Source organism: Aptenodytes forsteri, unplaced genomic scaffold (assembly GCF_000699145.1).
Source record: "Aptenodytes forsteri isolate BGI_AS27 unplaced genomic scaffold, ASM69914v1 Scaffold361, whole genome shotgun sequence".
Classification (NCBI taxonomy): domain Eukaryota; kingdom Metazoa; phylum Chordata; class Aves; order Sphenisciformes; family Spheniscidae; genus Aptenodytes; species Aptenodytes forsteri.
Window position 1 is genome coordinate 489,572 of NW_008796212.1, and position 9,863 is coordinate 499,434.

The following is a 9,863-nucleotide window of genomic DNA, read 5'->3' on the forward strand; positions in this document are numbered from 1 at the left end:
CCCCCCCCCCCCTTTTTTTTTTTTTTTAAGAAGCAAACCAACTTTACAAAACACCTCACACTGTCTATGAAGACCAAATGTGTATACTGCACAGTGCAAGCAAGGCTTTGGTAGTCATCATCAGGGCAGGGTGCAATACCAAGAGGGAAAATTGCTTCCTGGGAACTGTTCAGTGGGAAGCTACGTGTGTGTAAGAGATCGCCTTCCTGCACCCAAAACAGCTGACAAAGATTGCCTTCAGCCCTGTAGGTAGAGCTGGCTCATGTTGTTCTCCTCGCACATTTATTTTTAATGTGTATGTTGCATCCTACAGCTACCGAGAGTGGAGGTGAGATATCTCACCCTGAAACTCTGTGGTCCATACCAGCAGTGGGTGGTTAAAACTCAGGCTTCTTGTCTGCTTGCCAGTCTTGCAGATCTTTCATCAGATTTCACTGTTGGTTACTTTATCTGTCTTTGAGTCTCAGAATAATTCCCAACTCAGACTTATTAATCATTAGCTAAAAGCACTCTGCCTTTTTTTTTTTCCTACTTCATTTTATCTTAATATTGTAGCCTAGGATATTTAAAACTGTAGTCCAGGCAATAAAGGGTTTTGGCTCCCACGTGCCTGAGCTGACAGCCTGCTCAACCCGGTGGCTGAAGAAACAGGAGCTTCAAAGACAGATGAAAAAGTGGGTGTAGAAAGGGAGAAGAGGGTTACCTTCAGGCTGCATGGCATTCATTCCCCCACATATACAATTCTTTCTGCCAGGTTATCACACTTTAACTCTTCCATAGTGGTATGATTGAATTGGGACACTAGGCTCCAGCTTTTAGTAATGTGGTAACTACTTTTATTACTTTTAGCTGATGTCATGACCAGTTTCCTGTTGATCATCATGCTGTTTGTCATCAGCTGCAACCTCCTTCTCGGTGTGGTGACGGTATGTTCTCCGCAAATGATATTTCACTGCTGGCTGAGGCCTCTCTGAGTTAGGAGGTATTAGAGGAGGGGACTAGAGGATGCTCACTGAAAATGCTGAAGGGTGATCAAAAAAGCAGATAAATATCTCTGCTCTTCTACAGGGGGGAAGGCAGCTGGTTTGCAGTCTCAGGCTCATCTGCAAGGCTGCTAACTGCCAGATTTACCAAATCTGGGTGACGTTTCCATCAAGACTATTTTTCGTGTTAAGGAACGGAAATGTTATTATTTGGAAATGTTGCTTTACTGCCTCATTTCCTTGATCTTTTGCAAGTCAGATCCTGGAGGGGAACTGTAACTCCCCTGTTACGCTGGGGATTCCTTTCCCATTTCAGGAGAAGAAATGACCGTGCATTGGTGTGGGAACCCAGCTTTCTCTGTAGTGGTAAACTTTGGGGACAGCTGAATGACAGCTCTGATGGGATCAAGTGTCAATGTCACATAGTGAAAATTCACAGAAACTTTCCAAGGGAGTGAAAAAAATCAGTGTTGATGCCCTTCATTGTTTCTGAATCAATTGTCACTACAGTATGTGGAATTAGATGCAGAAATTCCAGGAAAGTATTTATTCTTGGAGTACCTTAATATATGTCCTTTCAGGTATTGATAGCTGGTCTCATTCTCCCATTCACAATAGAAATAACTGGCATTGTTTTTCTTTCTCAGAAAAGGGAACGTCTCCTGATCCCGTTCCTTGCTCTACAAGTCATGGACTTTCTCCTCAGCCTCCTAACAATGTTCAGTTCCTACATACAAGTCCCAGCAATCATTTCTGTGTCCTCCCTTAGCCACACGGTAGGTAACAGCTCACTTCTGGGGTGGTCTTCTCTGTTCTCTGTGAGATGGAGACCAATGCGTAATGTAGGAATAAAGGATCATTACCTTGGGCCACAGTTCTTCATGGTGAGGTAGTTTCTATACTGGCTGGAGACAGGAGGCAATCCTTGGGGGCTGGAGGGTACGCAAGGAAAACTAGTGACAGCTGGGACATTGTTTAGTTTCCTATGCCTGGGAATCTTCCTGTTGATTTTATTTTCTGTCTCATGGCTTCGGGAAGGTCGTTCTGGGTGTGCCCATGCTAGGAAGGGTTTGCTGGAGATAAGCTAGGAATATCACTGCTCCAGCTAGAGGCCACTTCTGTGGAGCTTATGCAAATCAGCCCAACAAGATGGTTTTCTCATCATTTTGGTTAGTATAAGTGAATTAAATAGCTTAGGCTGTCAATGTGAACAAAGCACAGGCCCTGTGTAAAATGTGGAAAATCTAATGAAGTGACGCAATCTTGTAATCATAACCAAATTCCTGTTTCCTGCCCTTCTTGCAGCAGGGACACTCGAAGATCCCTTTCCTGGCTCTGCAGCTGCTGGACTTCTGCCTAAGTATTCTCACCCTCTGCAGCTCTTACATGGAGGTCCCCACCTATCTCAGCCTCAAGTCTTCAGACAATGGGGTAGGTTATGAGCAAGCTCAGCTGATTTTTCATGCTGTGAACCCCTATGAAGTTTCTTTCAGTGGCTGTTAAGACAGAGTAAACTTTCTCTGATCTCTACGGTATACCCAGAACTGCTCTGTTTGATGACAAAAAAGGATTTTCCATATGTTCTCACCAACACGGTGTTCTTGACTGACAGCTTGGTTCTGCATGTATTTCTTAAAAGTACACCTTGTTTTTCTTGTAAGAATGTTATGGATGCAAATTGCAGAGCAAAATGATTTGGATAGAGCCTGCATGCATGCATTGAAAATGCATATACTTTTCATCTTTATTAAACAGTCACACTTTTAGTTCTCATTTAAATAGGCTTCTGAAAATCTTTGCCAAAGACGTGTAAACAGTAGGAGGAAAAAAATATCCCTGTACTCTTCCTGATGAGGAAAGAAAGGTGGCCTGTCCCACCTTTCTGAGAGGCAGGCTGAGAAACTTGCTGAGATCTCCACCACTTTGTGTGACCCTCGTAGAGGGAACCGGCATTTATGACTGAGACCCTCTCCCTCTTTTCACAGGGCTTTTTGCCAACCCTGGAGAAGTTACCAACAGAGGAATATGCCAAAGTGATGGTCACCTTCACCATTGCGTTCATTGCTGTCCTCTTCCTGAAGGTAAATGGCTGCAGGGTCTGGTGAGGCTGAAATGAAGCTCTCTTGCCTGGGGGATAGGAGGAATTGGTTTTACTTCTCTCTCAAATCTGCCAGGGCATTGGAAAGCCTTGTTGGTCTCTCTTTGGGCATAATAGGAGCTATGCCTCAATGTAGTGTCTGAGGCAGGTCTAATATTCAAATCACTGGTATTATGCTTCTGAAGATGTGAGTTATAAAGTAAAATCTCTCTTATACCCAGAAACTATTACTGCCCATTCATCTCTAGAAGGATAAGATGTTTGAAAACAAATATAGGAAAGTCTTCTGCTCTTGTGTGCCAAAATAAATTAGATCATTACGCAGCAGGTTAGATCTTCCACTTGGGTAAGTTGCTGTATCCGCACTGATGTAAGTGGAGTTATGCACACTGATACCCTGAAATTTAATTAAAACCCGTGAGCTGCTAAATCCTGCTTACATCTCAGAAAACTCCACTGTGAGATCGTTTTTATTCTTCTTGCTTCAATGGATGAGAAAACAGGTTTTTCACTGAGGGGTTTCAGACCAGCTAAGAAAACCAGATCTTTCGAGGTACTTGAGCAGATTCTGTCACAGTGAAAAATGCTACTTGTTAGCTGGAAAGCATTTTTTATTCAGACTCTTCCCAGGTGGCCAGAGAAGCCAGTGTGGAGTGGAGTGTCTTGTATGATTGCACTGCAGACAGGACTTTAGCATATCTTTTAATATTTGCATAAACTGCGTAATAGCAGTGGAGATAACCCTGAAACCCAGCCGGCAGTGTGTGTCTTCAGCAGAAATCTCACTGACCTGGCAAATCGGTTGATTTGAATTTTCCACAGGGTTAGCTACAAGACTGCTTAACTTGCAATGACTTCTTGCGCTGGAGTTTGTAGGAGCAGGGATGGGGGGAGGATAATTAAAAAAAAAAAAAAAAAAAAAAAAAAAAAAAAAAAAAAAAAAAAAAAAAAAAAAAAAAAAAAAAAAAAAAAAAAAAAAAAAAAAAAAAAAAAAAAAAAAAAAAAAAAAAAAAAAAAAAAAAAAAAAAAAAAAAAAAAAAAAAAAAAAAAAAAAAAACTGGACAGGCATAAGTACTGGACAGGCATAAGTACTCCTTGGTCTACTAAACTCCCCAAAACAAGTCATTAGAAACCCCATCCTTTAAACTTAGTGATAATCCCTCCCCTCTTCTATGTGTAGCAAAACCATTTTCATGAGAGAGTTCCCTCCAAGTGATAAAGATCTGATGAGGAACGTGGCAACAACATGAAAATTTTAGACCTAAAAAGGCAATTTGGCCAATTTTTAGGGCCTATTGGTTTCAATTCACTGAATGCCCACAGCAAGGTAGCATTTAAATATGTTGGACTAGCCCGGGATCTTTTTGCATAAATTGACTTGCTTAATGACCCATCGCAAGTATTTATTGCTCTTACACTAAAATGTTTTTTCTGTGTATCTGGCACTGTTTGCCTCCTAACTTGCAGCTACTGTCCCCAAATAGTTATCTGCATGCCACACCATAGCATAATTCAGCTAAAAGATGGTCTGTCAGACGGAGAAGAGATGGGGCACTGAACGCCTCTGCCAGTGACCTCATATGAGACCTGCAAGACTTTGCTCACCCTTTTAGCAGGAAAGATTTCTCTGACAATGCTAGGGGGATGGTAATGCTCCTCTCCCTCCTTTCTCTCATATAACACCACCCTTTGCAGGGACCATGTCCTGTTGCAACATGGAAGTCTCTCCATGCAACTTCACAGCTCCTTACCAGTGTGGTGGCTGGTTGTATGTTTACTTGTAGAGCCCCAGTGGTGATATCATCAGTTGTTCAAGTCTAAGTTCCTTGGAGATGTGAAGTATTCAAAGGGCAGAGTGAGTGAAGGGGTGATGCTTACACAGCACCATTGGGGCAGTCTCCCTTGCTGATCTGTGTATCCACAAGTAATCTTTATTTCACCTCAGTATCATAAAGTCATCCCCCTCCACCGCCACGGTGATAAGAACGCAGAAACCAAGGGGAATAAAACATTTCTGATGGGAAATGAAAAAAAGGGTTTAACATAATTACTTCTGAAGTAGCTCGTTTCCTGACCTCTAGGACAAGCTTCCCATCCACTTATAATATCAATGGCTGCCAGAGAAGTTTTCCCTCTTCAATTCAGTGTGGAGACGGATATCCTGCAGTGACTCTTGAGTGTTTTGAGTTAGCCAGTAATGGGATGATCCCAAGGTCCCTGGCTGCCTTTACATGAGCTGTGCGTACTAACGTATTCTGCTCAAACTCGCTATTGCTTGCAGCAGTCTTAACTGAAGTCAACTTCATTGAATTCGGTGCAGGTACTGGGTTGGCACTGCAGCAAACTCTTCTAGTATCAAAATCAAAGAAAGGATTTTTTTGTTGTATGTTTTTTAGTTTATTGGGGTTTCTTTCATGGATGAGTGGGGGGTTTTGTACAGTTTATGCGATGGCTTCAGTGTCTTGCACGTTTGTTTTCTGTATGAAGAGGCTTTTGGAAGGGGGAAGGTTTTTGCAGTATTCCCTAAAGGTGGTCGAAGTTTGGATTTACCTCCTCATCGCTGGAAGTTTGTTTGAGAGATGGATTCCTTCAACTCAGATACTTCATTCCTTGTTCTCGTTCTTTGTCTTGGCTTTGTGTCAAGACAAACAGTCCTCATTGTTCTAGGAAATCCTAAGCTACATGGCTTGTTCTCAGGGCATGTAACTCCCTATGTTCCTTTGAAAATGCCAACTGTTTTTAAAGTAGAGTCTTACGCCAATAAAAATAAGAGGCACACGACTTCGCCTCGCTGCACAGAGTAGGGAAAATATTTATTTAATATGGTATGTTTCACAGGCCTTGCTTATTTTCTTGTGCCACAATCCGTCAATCGATCCATTTTTCTCAGAAAAGCTCTATTTACTGCATCTTGTAACTCTGTGAGGTGCAAGGCAGTCTTGTCAGAAAAGTGTAATTATTACAAGTATAGGATTTTGTTGAATGAGCTGACCTTTCAGGTCAGTCCTTGTTGACCAGGGAACCTTGGATCTCTGGGAGGTGGATGTTGTGCCCAAGGTGCTTTTCTGAGACAACCAAACTTTGTAGGCTGCTCAGAAAAATAACATGAAAGACATGATTTCCTTTCCTACCTGATGACATTGCACTCTCAGAGGTCTTAAGCAGGTGCTTTATATTTGATGGTATTACTAGTCCTATTGACTTCCCACACCAGTGTACTGTTCCAAATAGATGGAGTTGTCACCTTTCTCGTGAAGGATCAAGAGAGACTGATTTAAGCCCCTGGGATACATGGTCCCAAGCTTCTTCCTCCAGAGAAGAGAGTAGGACAATAGCAGGCTGATGACAAAAGTGGAAATGCTCTCGTTGACTTGCAGTGCAATGGCAGACTTCCCTTTCCCTTTCCTTTTCAGGCCTATATGTTCAAATGTGTCCTGAGCTGCTTTAAGTATATTAAAGTCAGCAAGAGAGAGGAGGTGAAATTTGACCCACAAGCAGTTGAAAAGGTGAGTAAAGACTGCTTCAGATTTACACCATGAAAAGGCATGGTTTAGACTGATGAGATTCATGATGATCCTTACTTTTGCTTCTTTGGTGGTCTGAGAGATAGTTCAACCCTTCAAATGTGCATTAACAGGTACTAATAATCAGTTTCCAATTATATTGTATTCCTTTAACTTTACTTTTGTATAAAATCTTTCAAAGTCAATGGTATGTGCAAGGAACCTGAAACTCGGGCTTCAGGCAAAGCGAATAAATGGGAATATATCACTTTTATTCCCTGATCCAGAGATGTGTTTTTAATTTCAGCTGAACTTTGGTTTCTGTGCCTAATAGTGCTACCCTTGTTTAAAATTAAGTTTGTCTTCACCTTTCACTGGATCGATGTCTGAGAGATTGTGTGCATTGCCCTTCATCTTAACAGTTTGCTAAATAATGAATATCAGTGTCCTTCCTTAGATTACTGATGATCTCTTTAATAATAGCATCCAGCTGCTCTGACACAATGGAAAGATATTGAAGACCTTCCAAAAATAAGAGATACTGTAAAGAAGGATGAGAAGTAAAGAGGAAGAATATGGAATGTGAAGTGTAGGCATTTGTCTTGTTGAAACTTGGCAAATATGATAAGCCTTGTCTTGCCAGCAGCGTGTGCCCCTGCTGTGCGTGCATCATGGCCCTCTGCAATGATCTGAGCTTAGCTTCTTTGCTTAAGCAATGAGGCTTATATTCTGGACATTAAAGAGCCTTGGTCCATTTATTGCAACCATGCTTTGGGAAAAGGAGGTGGGACTGGCAGCAAAGTGGTTATAAAGTGCTCCTGACCTCTAACTCTTCTGGATTTTTGCCCTTTATGTCTTACAGCCCATGTAGTTCTTCTACCCTGCTTTGAACTAGGTAGAGAAACACATCCAAGATCAAATCCACTTGAAACCCTTCATGTGATCCCCAGAGCATAACTAATGGTCTTCTCTTTCAGGTTGTGCTGCCATCTTATGAGGAAGCCTTAGAGTTGCCTTCCAAGGAATCCCCACCACCCTATGTAGCAATCTAAGCTCCATTCATGGAGAGAAGATGACATCTGTACTGCTGTTGGTGCCTCTTACTCCTTCTGTCAGATAGTCAGCCTTATTGAGAAGTCCTTACTTTACAGCAGTATCATGCTTATTACAATCCAGCTCACTTTATGAGCCTGCAAAGAGTGATGGTGAACCACTGGAGTTGGTGCCTTGTTCTACACTGGCAGTTTTGACTTGGTACTACCAAGCTGCAGTGCTAATTTTAATAAACTTGGCACCAGGCACCACAGAGGTTCCCATCACTGGCCTCTAACATCTGGCTGATGTGAAGTGTAGGCACTGACCTGAATCCCTTGTCAGGCTTGCTTTATGCCGGCAAGATGCTGTTTCTCATCTGTCTCACATCTAACTCAGCAGCTGAGACATTTAGGAAGTGAAATGGGGGGAAAAAAGGCAAGAACCTTTTTGCTGAGATAGTCCAAACATGAAGCTATGCTAACCGGCGTCTTTTAATGAGGACCCCACGGGAAAGGGATCAGCAAAAGAATGAAGATCTCAAATGAACTATGATGCAGCTCTCATCCTGTCTGCTTATGATGATGATTAATAGTGTGTACTCCAGAATATAGAACTTGCAGGAATTGTCACAGTATTGCTCTGATGTTTTATACCTGAGTGTTTGCATTTTTTTGCTTTTAGTGTGACTTGAAAGATGAGTTTCAATAAAAAAAGTTAATGGCTTCAATACTTTGCTGTCTGATTCTGAACGATGCTGTCCTAGTATGTCGCAAGGAAGCAAAAGTTTGCTTTCCAAAAAAATTAGTTAACATCAGCCTAAGACCAAAGTACCATTTTTGCTATCTCATGTGTGTGCTGCTTGCAAAGGCAAAGATGGTATTTCTAACAGCCAACCTGGCAATTTCATCTAAAAATCTAGCTTGTTCCTTCTTGTACATTATCACCCGTGTTGAAGGTCCTGCCCCAGGCATCCTTCCTGTGGCACATTCACAACTGACTCTGACTGCAGAGGTCAGTCTCTGTAGATGTTAGTGAATAGTGTTGCTGGTGACAGATGAGAGATGTCTGGAATTTAGCATCTGCTCACCTTTTTGGATCGTTGCCTGTTCTTTATAACAACTCAGTATGAAAGTGTAATTTTCTCAGTAATAACTATTCCAGCATCATCCACAATGTGGACCACAGCCTGGGGTCTTTGTTCTGCTCTGAGACAAAACAAAAAGTTTCAAGGGAAGATTTGCCGAAGTATAAATAAGAAATGTCAGTGCTGCCCCATGCTCTTTTCACTGGATGTGTATTTATGTATGTGGGGATGAAGATAATGATGTTGGTCATATACTTTTGAGCTGGCTTTCTCATCACTGAAGAGGGGTGATGATTCCTTTTCTCTGTGCTTCATCTCCCTTATTCTGGGGATCAGGTTACTCAACAACAGACCTGAAGTCTGGAAGGGTGTACCACAATGACTTCTTAATGTCTCCAGTGCTTTTAAACATGCTTAAAATCACTCGCAAAAGTACAAACCCTTCAAATTCTTCAAGCAGAAAAGAATTCCTTTCTGACCCTAAATCTGGCAATTGTTTAACTGTGACCAGAGAGTAAGAGACCAACCCAAAATTCAACCAGAACACCTTGCAGAAGCACGTGAAGAGCCCAGCTTCTTGCATCAAGGTCCAGCCCAGTCTCTTGCTTAATTAGGTGGGGAGATAAAACATTATCTTTGAAAGTATGAATATTCAATAGGCTACAGTACCTCCCAGACATCACCTGTCAGCCCTCTTGGTCATAGTTGTGAAGACCAGGCTGGATGCTGAAACTGGCTGCTCCTCATTTCTCACCAGCTACGTGCTCACCTTGGTTGCAGTCCTCAAAGCCAGGTCCGGAGGAGGCCACCGGAGTGGGCTGCCTGTGTGGAGCTTCTCTCCTTGTTAGTTTAGGGAGGTATTTGAAAGCACCAGTCCTTCCCTTAAGAATATTCCTCACCAGAGTCTGTAGGTGCCGAGATGGTGTGTGGCAACCATCACAGCACTGGGACATCTTCACCAGGCTGCCTTCCACTGGCCAGGATTGACCAAAAGCCCATTAACTGGGTCTGCCAAAATATCGTTAGGAGAAATGCTGGCAATTCACTTGGCTTCTAAACCAGAAGAGGGTTCCTCAATGTGATCCAACAAAATTGTGTTAAAAAACCTTTTCCATCTCTTTAAATGGTTCAAATTCTACCTCTAATTAAATTCCCATTAA

At 42.2% G+C, this 9,863-nt stretch overlaps 1 protein-coding gene across 1 annotated transcript in view; it reads left to right on the forward strand.

The window, feature by feature from the left end:
* LAPTM5 (lysosomal protein transmembrane 5) overlaps positions 1 to 8,349 on the forward strand; it is a 26,459-nt gene extending 18,110 nt beyond the window's left edge. Inside the window, exons 3-8 of the mRNA XM_009288305.2 lie at positions 850 to 926; positions 1,631 to 1,759; positions 2,289 to 2,414; positions 2,969 to 3,064; positions 6,495 to 6,587; positions 7,562 to 8,349. Coding sequence (XP_009286580.1) covers positions 850 to 926; positions 1,631 to 1,759; positions 2,289 to 2,414; positions 2,969 to 3,064; positions 6,495 to 6,587; positions 7,562 to 7,636 — 596 coding nt within the window. The 3' untranslated portion in view covers positions 7,637 to 8,349. The remainder of the gene's footprint in view (positions 1 to 849; positions 927 to 1,630; positions 1,760 to 2,288; positions 2,415 to 2,968; positions 3,065 to 6,494; positions 6,588 to 7,561) is intronic.
* The last annotated feature ends 1,514 nt before the right edge of the window (positions 8,350 to 9,863 follow it).